Source organism: Gymnoscopelus braueri (assembly GCF_963280865.1).
Source record: "Gymnoscopelus braueri genome assembly, chromosome: 18".
NCBI classification, from domain to species: Eukaryota; Metazoa; Chordata; class Actinopteri; order Myctophiformes; family Myctophidae; genus Gymnoscopelus; species Gymnoscopelus braueri.
Window position 1 is genome coordinate 20,282,844 of NC_137618.1, and position 18,621 is coordinate 20,301,464.

The 18,621-nt window shown below is 37.2% G+C and overlaps 1 protein-coding gene across 1 annotated transcript in view; it reads left to right on the forward strand.

The window, feature by feature from the left end:
• Window positions 1-8,151: 8,151 nt before the first annotated feature.
• The window catches only part of LOC308106313 (uncharacterized protein), a 36,049-nt gene continuing 25,579 nt past the window's right edge, over window positions 8,152-18,621 (forward strand). Inside the window, exons 1-13 of the mRNA XM_080457354.1 lie at window positions 8,152-8,253; window positions 8,367-8,458; window positions 8,920-9,204; window positions 9,298-9,519; window positions 10,161-10,511; window positions 10,674-10,928; window positions 11,277-11,537; window positions 11,693-11,792; window positions 11,903-11,960; window positions 12,267-12,427; window positions 17,449-17,549; window positions 17,974-18,270; window positions 18,362-18,580. Coding sequence (XP_080313480.1) covers window positions 8,404-8,458; window positions 8,920-9,204; window positions 9,298-9,519; window positions 10,161-10,511; window positions 10,674-10,928; window positions 11,277-11,537; window positions 11,693-11,792; window positions 11,903-11,960; window positions 12,267-12,427; window positions 17,449-17,549; window positions 17,974-18,270; window positions 18,362-18,580 — 2,365 coding nt within the window. The 5' untranslated portion in view covers window positions 8,152-8,253; window positions 8,367-8,403. The remainder of the gene's footprint in view (window positions 8,254-8,366; window positions 8,459-8,919; window positions 9,205-9,297; window positions 9,520-10,160; window positions 10,512-10,673; window positions 10,929-11,276; window positions 11,538-11,692; window positions 11,793-11,902; window positions 11,961-12,266; window positions 12,428-17,448; window positions 17,550-17,973; window positions 18,271-18,361; window positions 18,581-18,621) is intronic.

Below are 18,621 nucleotides of genomic sequence, written 5' to 3' on the forward strand. Positions count from 1 at the left end.
GAGAGAGAGAGAGAGAGAGAGAGAGAGAGAGAGAGAGAGAGAGGGCCTATGTGTGAAGAGAAAGAGACTGGATCTGGGGAATGTTGAAAAATATTTTTTAAGTTTTGTTTCCTTTTTTTATGTACTAACTGCAGATAATTGGTGAAATGTTTGAAACTTTTTCTAATATTTTATGAAAACGATAAGTCTATTTAATGGCACACTACGCTGGACACTTACTGGTAGGGTTCACTGCTGCTTAAAATCTATCATCAAGTTTGTCTTGGGTTTTTTGTTTTCTTATAAAGATAACTGGTCTTAAACATACTATGTTGTTTGACTTAATACATATAGATTATCTTCCGGATATTCATCATTGCCCAGGTTTATCCAACCGAAGGCAAGCTCATATCAGATGCAGCAGAGCCCAAGGCTGGATAATGAGGGCAATGATTATTGCCAGGTGGGAATGTGTTTGTCACATATCCATATCCTTGTTTATTCACAAAGCAATGTAAATAAACACTTTAAGTTACGGTACTGTCAAAGGAGAATTGCACTGTTGAACAAAACGGTGTCCCACTGGACAAAACTGTGTAGTCCCACTAACAGTGGGTTAGGGTTAGAGTTAGGGTTGGCTAAGATGAGGTCCTGGCACAGATAATCACATGGTGGCACGATTGGTCTGCTGTCGTATTATCCCAAGCTTATGACCCTCTCGATTCATTTATCACCGATAACTGATGAGGGCAACATCGAATGCCAGATGATAATCTATATTTAACACGTTCCCAGCATTAACTTGTCTAGGCTGAGGGGGTGATAGCTGCCGTATCTTCCGATACCTGCCCTTATCCAGTCGATTGGAAAACACAGCAGTTGCTGGTGCAAGTTCAACTCAACTTCAACTTCATTGTCTCATAACAAGTTTACAGGTATAAAAGAGTGGGTGAAATTCCTTTTCGTTCAAGTTCCCAACATTTTACAGTTTAAAAATTGTCATAATAATAGAGAATAGAGAAAGAAAACAAAGGAAACAAAGCCAGATAACAGGACACAATGTCAAAATATAGGCTACATAAGGAAGTAAAAACACTGGCTGCCAGCCTTGTCTTGATGCAGCCATTCTGTAAACCACTGAAGGTCGCTGTTTTCCTCTGTAGCTTTCTCCTCAGCCGTGACTCTTTGCACATCATCCACAGAAACCATGTCTGAATGCCCAGTTTCATCCATGTTGGACATGGTGACTTCCTTGCGTAACAAGGTCACAGTGCCAGTTGAGTGCACGGGGGCTCTTTAGCTGAACTGACTGGTCTGGTCTGCTGCTGAATAGACCCTAGGGAAGGTAGGGCTGTAGCTTGTACTGATTGGTTAGCAGACGTATAAACTATAGGGAAGATACAGAGGCAGACCTAACAGAGCAAGGACCCTCTGAGTCCTTTTTATCACTCCCCTCACTCAGGGAAAAATATAAGTTGAAAAAAATATGTAATTATTTTTTTCTAATGATTATATTGGCTACAGCATTTTATTTTACAATATTGGCCTATGTGATTATAGCATTAATTAATTTACAGATGTCTCTTCATTCTATCCATGATTTCCCCTAAGCTTTTTGAAGCAGCAGAGGTTTAATTTGTCCAGCAGATGGCAGCATATACATGCAGTAGATACTCTTAAGGTAAAGGATAACCTTTTTGGAAAAAAAAACATTAATAAAATGATCATGTTATTGTCTGCTTTGTTCTAGGTAGGCCTATTCGTGACTGGCTTTTACATTATGAACCCTAAAGAAGTCTCAGTTCTATGTTACAGTTACATTATTAAACTATGTTACAGTCTGATTATGTTGCTGCATGTGATGTTATGGATACTGTTGAAGATAATCGAAAAAATAAACTAAGCTAAAAAGAAGTCACAGTTTTCCTACAGTAGGACTGATCTACTAACTGGTCCCAGTGAGGTTAGTGAGGCACTGGGAACAATGAGGCAGCATTTAGTTATGATGTCACACAGAACTGGAACCAACTCTGACAAGTGTCAGGGACCGAGTTGGTCGGCAAGAGAGACACAGTGAGACTTGTGTAGTTTTCTTAAAATGTATTTTTCTTTCAAAACAAATGAACATACCAATAAATCTGGGCCCAAAAACAAAGGGGGTCAAGTTCAACTTAAACAAATTGAACAGACCTCAACTGCACAGCATGACAAGCCTAACCAAAATGAGACATGAGGAGGGGAACATATATATAAGACCACTCTTAACACAAAGGGGAATGACAAAGAATAACATTTGAACAGACTACAAATAACTGCAACAAGCACTAACTCATATGAACTAATGCAATTGTCGTAATAATACATTCAAACTCATAAACCCCTGCCCCTCCCCATATGCAAAGGCGACATGGTGCAGTCCAATTACCCATCAACTCCTTATAGACTTGAAACAGCTGGTCCTTCTTTCCTTGGCCAGCCAACTAAACTCCAGCACTCATCTGAACTGAGAACTTAATGAATGTACAGTACACTCCAGTCAGTAACTTTCCCATCAAACTTGAAATAAACAGTATGTCACGTAAACAGTTCTGTGTGTAGTCCTTTACATTGTGCTATACTGAAAATAAATATAAACTAAATTAATAAACCAAAAAAGACAAATGTTCACCAAGATTTACTGAATTTGTGTGTCTTAAATCTTAAATCGAGCCTAGCCTAATTTTCTGCACTATCAATACCAGCTGTGACTGTGCAAATGACTGTGCTTCCTCCTTTCATCTCTCCCCTACCTGTCACATTTGAGGTGAATGAACAAGTTACCAGCAAGCCCTACAGAACAGTGACAACCAAGGGTGGTTAGGTTACACATTTGTTGCACTACATTGAACCAGGAGTATGATGATGATGATGAAGATGATGATCGCTCAGTGTGGGATTTATGAAACAAATATTAGCCGCAATACAAGTCAAGTGACTTTGCAAATACTTATGAACTATACAGTACTCATTTTTCAGTAAAACAAATTAAGTTGCCCTGCCAATTATGATTTCTGGAAAAAATCAATTTTAAACAGGTGTCATGTACTACTAACACTACGAACACTACGAACACATGGCAAAACAAGGGAGTCCACACACAAGTCAAATGTTTAAAGTGAAATCTGATCTAAATTAAATAAACAATGGCCATAAAATAATCTGGTGTGAGATGTGGGCAAGTCAGTAATCAATAATGTCTGCAGTCAGTGTATGGATGTGTGGAATGTGCCGTGTGAGTGTTTAAAAAGGTAACTTTAAAAAGGCAACTTAAACAAAAGGGTTAGGCCCCACAACAGGCCAGATGGCAACCCTAAGCAGATCCTGCTTCCAAGGAGGAGAGAGAGAGAGAGAGAGAGAGTGAGAGGTTGGTAGGAGAGGTCCTGACGTCACTCGTTCATCCCCAGGTTCGTAAAGTAATTTCGCTATGGAGAATAACATTGGGTCATCATAGAATCGTCTCATATAAGAATTGTGGTCCAAAAATAATCAAACTGTCTCGGCGATATTGTCAGGGAGGAGGTTCTGTATCGTTTATGATAGTCAGTCACTTATATTTGATACAGTCTGTTTCTGGCGAAAATTTAACTAATTCGGCGGAAGTAACATTATCGTTTTCTCACCATCAGTTGATGCTTCATATCCATAAGAGTAAAACCGCCGGGGCCATTTGTTTATTTTTGGAACAAAGTTCTTATTTGATGCGATATTAAGTACGTCTATGGGGATTCAGAATGTGGAAAACCGCGAACCAGGTAGACAAACCTAGGGTGTGTAAATTACGTCAGACTTCGGTGCTCTATATACAGTAGGCCTATACTCTCCCAAACCACCCCACCCAGCTGTACACAGTACTCAGGCTGCCGGCTAGCCAATAGTGGAGGCAGAGGGGCACTGCTATCCCCATTCACCTGCAGTGTGTGAGCATGAACTAAAGTTTATTGCATTAAGCCACATTAATATTAGCACAATGTGTCAAAGTACTAAGAAGTCAAAGAACTAAGCTGTTTTAAACAGTTTCAGTTACTGTAGACTGGGACAAAATATGTTTCAAATGCATTATGGGCGAACTGTCCCTCTCAGTGTCATTATTAAAACGGGTCATCAACATGTCCGTACACGTGTCTGTGGCACATTTTGGATTTTGGTTATATAATGTGTACATAATTTATCCTAAAGATTCACAATGCTTTGCTCATTAATATGTTGCAGGAGATTTGTTGTGTTGGTACCCGGCAATGATTGCATCAGGTGAGGATGCAAGACAAGACAGAGAGCTAGAAGTAATGTTTGCAAATAGCTGCCTTAATTCTTTCATTGTTCCACTGGCATACCTTACATCATACCACCTACGCATGGACTGAGACTTTCTCATCAACATCGAATACTTGTTCACCTTAACGGAAACCCCAACACTTGAAACTAACAAATGAGTGGAGCAGTGAATCAACACAGGATTGACCCTGGCAGCATATCAATGGTACATGTGTTACCTGTTTATTAAGCTACTACAATTTTTCAACCACATCTAATGAGACAAGACAGCAGTTGAATTGAGTTTGGGAACAGACCTCATGAGACAAAAGACATAGTATACAACACATTATTTTTAATGGGAAAATGAATTACAACAACTATGCAGTAAGTGAAGAAAGGGAACTTTCTTCAGAATAGAGATGGGGGGTATGAGGTGAAAGATCTAAACAGGAAGCCAGAATAGTTCCTCATCTTGTCTATCTCCCATGTCCATCAGTCAGTGTCCGACCCTGAGTATGAAAATGTCTCAACCACGCCTGTGAGTCCTTCCTCTGCAGAGCAGACACAAACCACAAAGCCACATGATGACGTTCACTGTGCTACCGTCCACTTCTCTCACGCCAACGACCAGGGAGGACCAACTGCTTTCACCAAGATGTAGGGGTGCAACAGTTAATCAAACCATATAAAAAGTAGGAATTGAAAAAAATCCCAAAAAGGTAGCACATCCAAAACTTCATATCAATCGAGGACAAATTACTCACATTTCCACTTTTTTTAATTGGCATATAAAATAATAAAGGAAAGCTTAGCGTTAGGTCTCAATGTACTAAACTGGGCAGTCTATGAATTAAAATGAGATAATAGATACAATATTATATTTTTACCAAATATTCAATTGATGAAAGTTACATTTCTGAGATCTGGGAGAATATAAATGTCAAATGCATTATGGGTGAAATGTTCCTTTCAGTGTCATTAGTCTTCAAGACGTAGATTCATCATATTTATATTAAGGAAATGATGATTAATCAGTACAAGGAATTATAATTCGTAGAGAGAATTAGCCTACTCTTTACACAGAGTACTGTATGATATTAAATGTTACTTAAATAAATGTAATTTAAATACATTTAGATGTAACCCTGACCATCATGATTGTGATTCAGGTTGGAAGGCACTTCAGTGGAAATGTCCAGTTTTTACTCATGTCCCAGTGGTTATGTAGTGTCTCAATAGAAGTGCAGGGAGACAAAATACAACCACCCTAATTGTATAAGTTATATTGTATTAACACACTCTACCATACAGATTGGACAAAATTACATTTTATTCATTAAAAAAAGTTACATAATGCCACTTTAATACTGGGAATTATGCTGTAGAGGCTTGATTGTGACGTGGAGTAACTTAGTTCTGTAAAACATCATTTGGACAAATAATATTAACTTCACATGTATCAGTGTTATGGTTGATTTATAAGTATATGTGTTCTGAATGAGTCATGTGCTGTAGCATGTGCTATTTAATTATAATGATTATATAAATATAAACTACTGATTCATGATTGTTTTGAAATCTCATCCCAGGTTAGAAATGTATATGTTTAACCTTTTATACATATTATTTGCTATATTGTACTCATTTGCTTAGTACATATAATGGATAATTATACAATATATTATAATATAATTATATTATATATCATTATAATTAATGTAATATGAGACACAAAGCCATAACCCTGTGGCAGGAGAAATGAGCGTGACAAAATATTTGATCAGAACAACAAGGCCATTTCAGTTCCTGTTTTAATCTATGTGATATCTGCTCAATCTCCCCAGAATGTCCGTCTGCCGGGCCTACACACTAATCATTGAATCTTTTTGTGTGGTGATAGCTTTTACTAGACCCTATAGCTTGTTTATCATTCTGTTGTGAAGAAGAATTTGATTATGTGGCTGAATCAATACAGAGAGGAAGGCATTCCACTCATCCTCTGTGTCATGTTTGATTTTTCTGTTATCTAAAAATGTTGTGTCCTGGTATCATATACAGTTTAAACTAGAAGGTCATCAGCATGAAACACCAGCATGACTAGCACAAATGCCAGCTTAAAGAAGCACCAGCATTCACCAACAACATATAGGCTGGTCACCAGCATGACCGGCAAGTTACGCAGTTCTTTGTCAGTGGGCATGCTCACTTCTTCTTTTTAAGATATTTTTGGGGCCTTTATTGATAGGACAGTAGACTGAGAGGAAATGGGGAGAGAGATGGGGGGGTGACACAGAGCAAAGGTCGTCGGGATCGGGAGTCGAACCCGCGACACGCTGTCAAGCTGGATCACCAGCATATGTGCCTGGACTGCTAGGCCAGCGGGTGCCCCGGGCATGTTCACTTCTTATGTGCACAGCAATCAAATTTTCAATACATATTGATTTTGAGTATTTGAGATTGTTCAATTATCATTTCTACTATGACTCTTCTCTTCTCTGCCTAGGAGATATTTGTAAGAAAACGTACTTGCGCCACAGCGCCACACACACACACACACACACACACACACACACACACACACACACACACACACACACACACACACACACACACACACACACACACACACACACACACACACACACACACACACACACACACACACACACACACACACACACACGCAAGTACAGTAGCAGCCCCACCTCTCACACACAGTGCTGCATTCAGCCCTTCTCACTTTTTTTCTCAGTTTGCGGGTGTTTACTACTGCTAGATATAAATCCGGTTTTGAGTTACAAATAAGAGGCGCTGTGGACTACAGTCAAATGACTGTGCTTCCTCTTTTCATCTCTCCGGAACCCCTCTCATTAGAATTGAATTAATTAACAAGTTAAAGGATACCAGCCAGCCTTACAGAACAGGGACAACAAAGGGTGTTAACATACTTGATGATGATGATGATGATATAATCCTATTTTTTTGTGTATGTGTCTGTAGGCCTACTGATGTGAATTATGTGTGAAATATTTTTTTTTCCTTTGGGAATTAATGAACTGTATCACTTCATGGCAACTATACAATACTTTTTCATGATATAATAATATGTAGATGTAGACTATGCTTATACCCTCAACTTATTTTTCGATTTTACCCCATGGTATTGAATATGGAAAAGGGTCAAGTAAATGTAAATAAATACAAATGTTACATTAAAAACAGCCAATAAAGTAATGATGTTTACATAAGCAGTTGCTGAACTCTGTTTTATCGGTCATTCAGAACAATACATTCCTTCAGTAAAAATGTATTCCCATGTACTCTCTCTTCAGAGTGGGATTTTGATTTATGAAGCAAACATTAGCCGCAATACAAGTCAAGTGACTTTGTAAACACCTCTGCCCCATACAGTACTAACAGAAAGTAGATGACATTTTGTCATGTTTGAGAGCACACTTAAAAGCTGGCCTTCAAACATGATAATTTCTGGCAGCATTCTGAATACATGTCTTGAGAGTTATTTTTTACACAGGGCGCTGATAAAGTTAGAGTAGGCCTATACCCACTTCTCCAGACAACACAACACCACTGCTACTTTATAAGCTATACTTTTCTGACATACTGTAACTATTTATGTAATTTTGGAAATGTAAGATACAATGTACTCCTCATATATTAGATGTTACATAATATGCAAATTGATACATACACACTGTGTTTTAGAAACATATGTAAAGCAGTTCACAGAGCAGGTTCCTTTTTTCTTTTCTTTTTTTTTCAGGTCAAGGATTCAAAATATAACAGTTGTTTTTTTGGCCCAAAGAACCCATGCATGTAAGTCAGATACAACAGTGTATCTGACTTACTTACTGTACTTACTGGTCATATACAAAGAGGAAGGATGCCAGTTCACACACATACTGTCTGTGTCAAATAACACCCACACAGAACCGCTTCTACTTATCTACAATTTTAAATAAAGTAAGTAGCCTGCAATGCTTTTGATTTCAACAAATGGGGTAGATTGCATTTGTATGAGTGGGAATACACAAAATGTTGCTTTTAGTGATGCTCTCATGAATGTTGTTACTCAGTCATCTTTCTAGTGAGAAGCAGAAGGACCAAACCACCATGTTGATGGCAGGAGCTGGGTCTGTGTTTGTGGCTTTGCTGCTGCATCTCTCAGGTATGAAGTGATTCTCAATCATTTCTTGACCAAATCATCAGAATCAGAATGTGTTTATGTACACATACAAGGAATGTGACTTGATGCATTGCTCTCAGACAGAAATTATTGACAGTGACTGCAGGTCACAGCTTTGAAGAATCATTAAATAGTCATTTATGTTTTAAGTAATGCTGTACCACTTTCTAAAATGTATTTGGCAGAAATGTGGCAGACATGAAAGTCATGTACAGAGCTTTACATGTATTTATTTTATTAAGACTAGTCTATCATTATTATTATTTTAGCATTACATTTTAAATGAGATTTAAGCAGAAACACACACAATGCATCCTCTTAGATGCTTCAGGGCCTGTGTTGAAAGAATATTTCTACTGTTCTGTTTCCCAGTTTGTGTTTTGGTTCCTTTGAGCGCAGATAAAGTCCAGTGTTGTCTTCATATTTCTAACATTCTGTTTCAGTAGCTCTTGGTGAAACAAACATCTGTGCCTTGAAGGGATCAGAGGTGGAACTGCCCTGTTCTATCAAAGATCCTTCAAGCAAGAAATGGTTTACTGCCCAACGGAATGGCCAAGAATATGACAATCTGCAGGAAGTCTCAGTAGATACAAATCGTTTAATGTATAATGGATCTAAACAAAGCAGCTCCTCTCTAAGAATCCATGACCTGAGAGAGACTGATTCAAATACATACTTGTGCCGAGATGATAAGGGCCAATCAGAATCACTTAGTCTCAGTGTCACAGGTACAGTAGTGCTATGTCAGTAATTGATTACTAAAAGTAGGATAATAATGATCAATGTAATATTAATGCTTCTATCACATCCTTTCATTCCAGACGTACAGGTGTCTCGTGCAAGGCCCAATGAAGGTCAAGTTACGCTGAAATGTGACCACAGCTGTAAACTGACTGATATTACCAACCCTACCTACTACAGTTGGTATGAGAACCAGTACAAGCAGGCTGAGTCAAGTCAATATCTTGATGTTACAGTTCCCTCTGCAAAAAGTTACTCTTGTTCTTTAAAAGACCATGATTATCCCCGCTCAGCTGCAGTGTGTGAGTATGAAACAAACATACAGCATTAGGTTACATTGATATTAATATGTATGTGATTTTAATACTATTGGTCAAATGTGCTTAAACACTTTCACACTGCATTTCTTTTTTGATCATAATATTATATAAATATAGCTTGATCAAAAAATAAATTCTCATTTGTTGCTATATAATCTCACAGATTTTAACCAATTTTAAACAAATGTATTAGTTTGTCTCCATATTGATGCCTATATATATATATATATATATATATATATATATATATATATATATATATATATATACATATATATACATATATATACATGGACAGATATATATATATATATATATATATATATATATATATATATATATATATATATATACATACATATATATACACATACACATACATACACACACACATATATATAAATATATATATAATCAAATATTCAATTGGTGAAAGTTACATTTCTTTACTTTTCTGTAGACTGGGAGAAAATGTATTTCAAATGCATTATGTGTGAAATGTTCCTTTCAGTGCCATTAATCAGTACAAGGAATAAGCTACTCTCTTCACATATTAAATCTTTATAAATATATGTAATTTAATGCATTTAGATGTAAACCTGACCATCATGATTTTGATTCAGGTGCTGTTGATAACTGCTGGAGTGTGAATTACATCAAGAGGAAAATCTGTGCCCTGGAAGGCACTTCAGTGGAAATGTCCAGTAATTACTCATATCCCAGTGGTTATGTAGTGACTGACATAATCTGGTTTACTGAACTGGACAAGGAAGGTGCTCACACAAATCTGCTTTCTATCCCAAAATATAATGATCGTTTAGAGTACAATGGAAATATGATGAACCAGAACCACCATAAACTGATAATCAAAAATGTGACAAAGTATGATTCTGCAGATTACGGATTCAGATTTATAACAGATAAGACAGAAGGCAAATATGCTGGTATTCCTGGAGTGATATTAGATATAACTGGTAAGTAAGTAACGAAAAAGGTACTTAGATATGGAATTTTAACATTAATTTCTCTCTATATTTCTACTTTGTCGTGACAAAACAGTTAATCAATTAAACAAACTATAGTCTTGTATCGTGGTCCCCATGATAAATGATGATATAATAACATTTACCCATCAGCTCTGACAGTGACAGTGACTCCTGCTACCACGGTAACAGAGGGACAGAGAGTGACACTGTCCTGTACAACCAGCTGTCCTCTGAGTGACTTCAACCCCATCTACATCTGGTACCAGAACCATCGATTTCTAAAGCAGAGCCAACAGAACTATGTGACTCTAGACCCAGTGCTCAGTCAGCATGCAGGAAACTACTCCTGTGCTGTCAAAGACCAAGAGACTCTCAGAAGTCCAGGAAAGACTCTCAATGTCAGATGTAAGTATACAAATATATTTCAATAATATCATAAATAATAATTTATATTCGGGTACATTTAAAATGTACCCGAGTTCCTTATAAATTAACATTTTATATTTTAAATGGGGAATTAAAATATTTCCCCAGTTTCAAAAAGTATGCACGCAAGCATTTACTTGTGCTGTATATGTCTACAAGAAATGCTTGTTTTCCTTTTGGCATTAAGATACTATTACCTATTCAATTCATACCTATATGCATGTATGTATACATATACTGTATGTTTGTATGTAGGTAGGCATCATCATGTGTTTTGGTTGCTGTTGTAAATATCAAGTTTACTCCTGCAAAATCATGTCATATCAGACCGTCCAAAGACCCCCTTGGTGTCAGTGAGCCCCTCTGGTGAAATAGAGGAGGGCAGTTCAGTGAGTCTGACCTGCAGCGGTGATGCCAACCCACCAGTGAAAACATATGTCTGGTACAAGAAGAGTTCAACGTCACCTAAGTCTTTGGGACAGAACTACATTATCCTAAACATAAGCCTTGAGGACGGTGGAGAGTACTATTGTACAGCCACAAATGAACTAGGGGCTATAAACTCTACTATCCAACTCACTGTAACAAGTTTTTAAAAGTAAAATAAAACTATTCTCTAAAATAATTATAACAGTGGAGATTCAGCTAATCAGAGACAGCATTTTATTGGACAATGTCAAAATAATAATTGAAATCTGTATTTACCTTTCATACCTCATGTCTCCTCTCCTCTCCATTTAAAGGGAAAACAATGGCAGCTAATGTGGGTGTAGTCATCAATGCATTCCGTCTCATCCTCGTACTGCTCGTCTCTCTTCTACTGCTCATCTACATGGGAATCAGGTAACAAAAGAAAAATCCCAGGCAATTATTTCTCTCACAAGTCATTTACTTCCAGTCATCAACCATTGTCATTTATGTTTATTTACTAATGGTACAATGACTCAATCCAGCATGAAGAAATGTCTGATGTCTGACACTGAGCCTAGTGACCCTGTACAACCTGGACAGGTGAGGATTATCGTATATTGCAGGTGTGTGTGTGTGTGTGTGTGTGTGTGTGTGTGTGTGTGTGTGTGTGTGTGTGTGTGTGTGTGTGTGTGTGTGTGTGTGTGTGTGTGTGTGTGTGTGTGTGTGTGTGTGTGTGCCTCCCTCCCTCCCTCCCTCCCACATCTGGTGGTTATACAATGTGTGGGTCCAAATATTTTGAAGGGGGGGGGGTTAGAGAATAGAGATGGGGGGTATGAGAGGTGAAAGATCTATGTAAACAGGAAGCCAGAATAGTTCCTCATCTTGTCTATCTCCTATGTCCATCAGTCAGTGTCCGACCCTGAGTATGAAAATGTCTCAGCCACGCCTGTGAGTCCTTCCTCTGCAGAGCAGACACAAACCACAAAGCCACATGATGACGTTCACTGTGCTACCGTCCACTTCTCTCACGCCAACGACCAGGGAGGACCAACTGCTTTCATCCAGATGTAGGGGTGCAACAGTTAATCATACCATATAAAAAGTAGGAATTGAAAAAAGGTAGCACATCCAAAATTTCTAATCAATGGAGGACAAATTACTCACATTTCACTTTTTTTATTGGCATAAAAAATAATAAACGAACACTTAGCGTTCGTTTTAGATCATGGTTTGACACGATCTAAATGTCTCAATAGAAGAGCAGGGAGACAAACCACCCCAATTGTATAAGTTATATTGTATTAACATACTGTACTCTACCATACAGATTGGACAAAATTACATTTTATTCATTAAAAAAAAGTTACATAATGCCACTTTAATACTGGGAATTATGCTGTAGAGGCTTGATTGTGACGTGGAGTAACTTAGTTCTGTAAAACATCATTTGGACAAATAATATTAACTTCACATGTATCAGTATATGTGTTCTGAACGAGTCATGTGCTGTAGCATGTGCTATTTAATTATAATGATTGTATATAAATATAAACTACTGATTCATGATTGTTTTCATATCTCATCACAGTTTAGAAATGTTTGTTTTAACCTTTTATACATATCATTTTCTATATTGTACTCAGCTGCTTAGTACATATACAGTAATGGCTAGTATTTTTTTTTTCCATTGCAAAGTGTTTTGCAATGAATACATTACAATAGACAGTGTTTTTTGTAATTTGGGAAATTCTATGTAAAAATCAGGCTATAGCTATCATACAGTATAACATAGAATGTCCCAAATTTTATTTTGTTGTGTAAATAATGTAAATCCAATGTGCTTAGTGTTTCTTGACCATCTCTGTATAAACCAGTGGTTCTCAAACCACAGATTTGAGTGCGCAAATGCCCTTTTCTTTCAATTTAGTATTTACTCCAGCACCTCAGCTATGTCTGATACCTGGCGAGCGGTGAATTCGTCTGTAAAATAAAAATAAATAATTTACCATAAAGTGGTTTGTCTACTGTCTGAATATCTAATGCAATGTCTTAGTGCACTAATGTGAATCCCATATGTCCATGTACAGTATGTACTTTGATTGATTTCAAATGTTAAAGGGGTATTTCACTTCAAAACACTTCTGGGGTCATTTTAATGTCTACTCAGGCTTTTGTGTGCACCCCAGATTCAATGCTTGATTCAATATTTAGATATTTGATATTCGTTTGATCAAACACTGTCCCCTCCTAAGCCCATTCAACTTCTGACTCCATGTTAATCACGTTAGACTCACACACATCCCTGGTTCTGGTGACTGATTGTCCTTTGAGGTGAAGTAATAGTGAAGTTTTAGTTAATTAATTCAATCACTTTTTTTTTCTTAAACAATTAAGTAAAATTATAAGCACACAGATTCTATGCCTTTATAGCACATTTCCCTTGGATATGCAATACCATTGTACTTGTTGTCAGCATATTTAGTGCAATTATCGTAGTACTTTCGATTTCGGTTTCTGTTCTGAACAGAAGAGAGATATGCAGGGGAAACAAAGACCTTAAATGTGAAAAAGCGAGATCAAAATCCTCTGTCTTTGGAGGTTGGGTGCGAGTACAATGGCTTCTGCTGTATGTGTTTGATCAAACCTAGCTAGTATAGCAGAAGGGGTTTAACTTATCCAGCAGATGGCAGCATAGACATACAGTATAGTCTCATAAGGTAAAGGATAACCTGCTGAACAGTGGTTCTCAGTCCTCGATCAAATAACTGCTCTCACCTGGTGTCCTAGGTCTAAATCAATTGATATGATGGCTAAATGATAAGTAGCAATATTCAGACAATTAGTCATTGAGAGAGAAAGAAGAAAGAGTACAATTCATGAAAATCAATAAACATGGGATTTACCATGATTTTGTCTCCTTATGAGTGACTTTTACAGTACATCAAGAAGTATCAGTTCGCCTTTGGTAGGCCCAGTCTAGAGTATTTAGTTATGATCTCACACCCATTGGAACAAACTTCCAGAGGATCTGAGACTTGCACCAACTCTGACAAGTTTTAAATCCAGACTAAAAGCTTCTGTGCTCCAACTGCCCTTTATTAAAATATTCAGCCTACAGTACTAAAATACTGATTATTGAGTTAATAAATACTTGTTTTTTTCTGATACAAAATGGTAAATTCTAAGTTGTGAATTGTTCATTCTGATTGAGTAATGAAAACTGCACACTGAAAGAATAAAGAGAAAAGGCATTTGGGACTACTACAAACAGGGTGCATCTAGACAAGTATTCATGGACACTAGAACATCTTGGCAAGTGAATGTTGAAGTTCTGTTAAGAGGGATTTGGACTGCATAATGTTAAGGGAATGTTTGTTCTGGAATCACAAAATATCTGAATATATATGAACATGCTTTCTGTAAAAAACAATGACAAATTGATAAACCAGAAAGAAAGAAGTAAGAAATGGTTCAGACCATTACAAGTTACAATGTAATAAAGATGTTTCAGAGTTGAGTAAAAATGCACCAAAGAATGCAGTCTCTGAAGCTGTCTAAACCAGCAGTCATGTCACCATTAAAAACACTGCTCAATGTAAAAAAAAAAACACAAAAAAAAGAAAAGAAAAAGAAAATTAGTCCAGTGGACAGAAGTGCCTGGGGCAGACTCATCATAACAATGGTTCGAATACCTCATTTTATATTTTAATCCTCTCATACTGGTTTGGGAAGTTGCACACATGATTATTTAACATGTTATTAACAGACTCTCAAGAAAGTTTTTTCCAAGCTTATCAACTGGAATCAAGTGGAACAGTGCAATCACATGTGTAATATGAAGCACAAAGCCATAGCCCTGTGACAGGGGAAATGAGTGTGCCAAAATATTTCATCAAACAACAAGGCCATTTCAGTTCCTGTTTATAAGCTACAGTATATGATATCTGCTCAATCTCCCCAGAACTTCTGTCTGCCGGGCCTACGCACTAATCATTGCATCTTTTTGTGTGGTGATAGCTTTTACTAGATCAAACCGTATAGCTTGTTTATCATTCTGTTGTGAAGAAGAATTTGATTAGGTGGATGAATAAATGCAGAGAGGAAGGCATTCCACTCATCCTCTGTGACATGTTTGATTTTTCTGTTATCTAAAAAAAATTTGTCCTGGTATCATATAAATACCAGTTTAAACTAGAAGGTCATCAGCATGAAACACCAGCATGACTAGCACAAATTCTTCAACCAGCTTAAACAAGCACCAGCATACGTACCAGCAAACACCAACAACATATAGGCTGGTCACCAGCATGACCAGCAAGTTGGCCAGTGCTGGTACAAGACGTATACGCAGTTCTTTGTCAGTGGGCATGCTCACTTCTTATGTGCACAGCAATACATTTTTCAATACATAATGAATTTGAGTATTTGAGATTGTTCAATTCTCATTTGTGTATTCTACTATGACTCTTTTCTGCCTCTGGGACATTTTTAAGAAAAATTACTTGCGCGGTTGCGCCACAGCGACACACACACACACACCCACACACACACACACACACACACACACACACACACACACACACACACACACACACACACACACACACACACACACACACACACACACACACACACACACACACACACACACACACACACACACACACACACACACACACACACAGTTGCCCGCAAGTACAGTAGCAGCCCCGCCTCTCATGCACAGTGCTGCATTCAGCCCTTCTCGACTCGTCTTGTTGGCTTCACTTGAAAATAGCTGTCACAGTGTTATAGTTTGCGGGTGTTAACTATTGCTAAATATAAATCCAAACGGTTTTGAGTTACAAATAAGAGACACTGTGCATTAAAAATGACTGTGCTTCCTCTTTTCATCTCTCCGGAACCCCTCTTATTAGAATTGAATTAACAAGTTAAAGGATACCAGCAAGCCTTACAGAACAGAGACAACAAAGGGTGTTAACATATTTATGATGATGATGATGATGATGATGATGATGATATAATCCTACTTTTTTGTCTCTGAACTGGTGTGAACTATGAATTTTCCCATTGGGGGTAATTAATAAACTATATCACTTCAACAATACAATACTTTTTCATGATATAATAAAATGTAGACTATGCTTATACCCTCAACTTATTCTTTGATTTTACCCCATGGTATTGAACGTGGAAAAGGGTCAAGGAAGGTATTGCTTCAAGTAAACGTAAATAAACACAAATGTTACATTAACAACAGCCAATAAAATAATGATGTTTACATAAGCAGTTGCTGAACTCTGTTTGATTGTTCATTCAGAACAATACATTCCTTCAGTAAAATGTTGATTTATGAAGCAAACATCAGCCGCAATACAAGTCAAGTGACTTTGTAAACACCTCTGGCCCATACAGTACTCACAGAAACTAGTTGACAATTTATCATTTTTTAGAGCACACTTTAAGCTGGCCTTCAAATATGATAATTTTTGGCAGCATTCTAAATACATGTCATCAGAGTTATTTTTACACAAGGTGCTGTTAAGGCAAAGTTAGAGTAGGCCTATACCCACTTCTCCAGACACCACAACACCACTGCTACTTTATAATATAAAAATGAGCTACTCTTTTCTGACATACTGTAACTATTTATGTAATTTTGGAAATGTAAGATCCAATGTACATATATTAGATGTTACATAATATGCAAATTGATACACACTGTGTTTTAGAAACATATGTAAAGCAGTTCATGGAGCAGCTTTTTTTCTTCTTTTCTTTTTCAGGTCAAGGATTCAAAATATAACAGTTGTTTTTTTTGGCCCAAGAACCCATGCATGTAAGTCAGATACAACAGTGTATCTGACTTACTTACTTACTGGTCATATACAAAGAGGAAGGATGTCAGTTCACACACATACTGTCTGTGTCAAATAACACCCACACAGAACCTCTTCTACACATCTACAATTTTAAATAAAGTAAGTAGCCTGTAATGCTTTTGATTTCAACAAATGGGGTAGTTTGCATTTGTATGAGTGAGAATACACAAAATGTTGCTTTTAATGATGCTCTTATGAATGTTGTTACTCAGTCATCTTTCTAGTGAGAAGCAGAAGGACGTCTGGACCACCATGTTGATGGCAGGAGCTGGGTCTGTGTTTGTGGCTTTGCTGCTGCATCTCTCAGGTATGAAGTGATTCTCAATCATTTCTTAACCAAATCATCAGAATCAGAATGTGTTTATGTACACATACGAGGAATGTGACTTGATGCATTGCTCTCGGACAGAAATTATTTAAATTTATGTTTTAAGAAATGCTTTACCACTTTCCAAAATGTATTTTGCAGAAATGTGGCAGACATGAAAGTCATGTAAACGACAGAGCTTTACATGTATTTATTTTATTAAGTAATTAATAAAATAATATTTTATCATTATTATTTTAGCATTACATTTTAAAATGAGATTCAAGCAGAAATATGCACAATGCATCCTCTCAGATGCTTCAGGGGCTGTGTTGAAAGCATATTTCCACTGTTTTCCACTTTGTGTTTTGGCTCCTTTGTGCCCAGATAAAGTCTTCATATTTCTAACATTCTGTTTCAATAGCTCTTGGGGAAACAAACATCTGTGCCTTGAAGGGATCAGAGGTGGAACTGCCCTGTTCTATCACAGATCCTTCAAGCAAGAAATGGTTTACTGCACACTGGAATGGCCAAGAATATGACAATCTGCAGGAAGTCTCAGTAGATACAAATCGTTTCATGTATAATGGATCTAAACAAAGCAGCTCCTCTCTAAGAATCCATGACCTGAGAGAGAGTGATTCAAATACATACTTGTGCCGAGATGATAATGGCCAATCAGAATTGACTTCGTCCAGTGGAATTAGTCTCAATGTCGCAGGTACAGTAGTACTGTGTTAGTAATCGATTAATATAAAGATCATATTAATTATCAATTTAATATTAATGCTTCTATTATCCTATCAATGCAGAGCTACAGGTGTCTCGTGCAAGTTCAAGAGAAATAAATAAAGTGGAGCTGAAATGTAATCCTAGCTGTATTTTGACTGATATTACCAACCCCACCTACACCTGGTATAACAATAAGGTAGAGGTGGCTCAGTCAAATCCATACCGTGTCGACGTTACCTCTACTGACAGTTACTCCTGTGCTGTAAAATACCATGATTATCCCCGCTCACCTGCAAAGTGTGAGTATAAAGCAAACATACAGCATCAGATTACATTAATA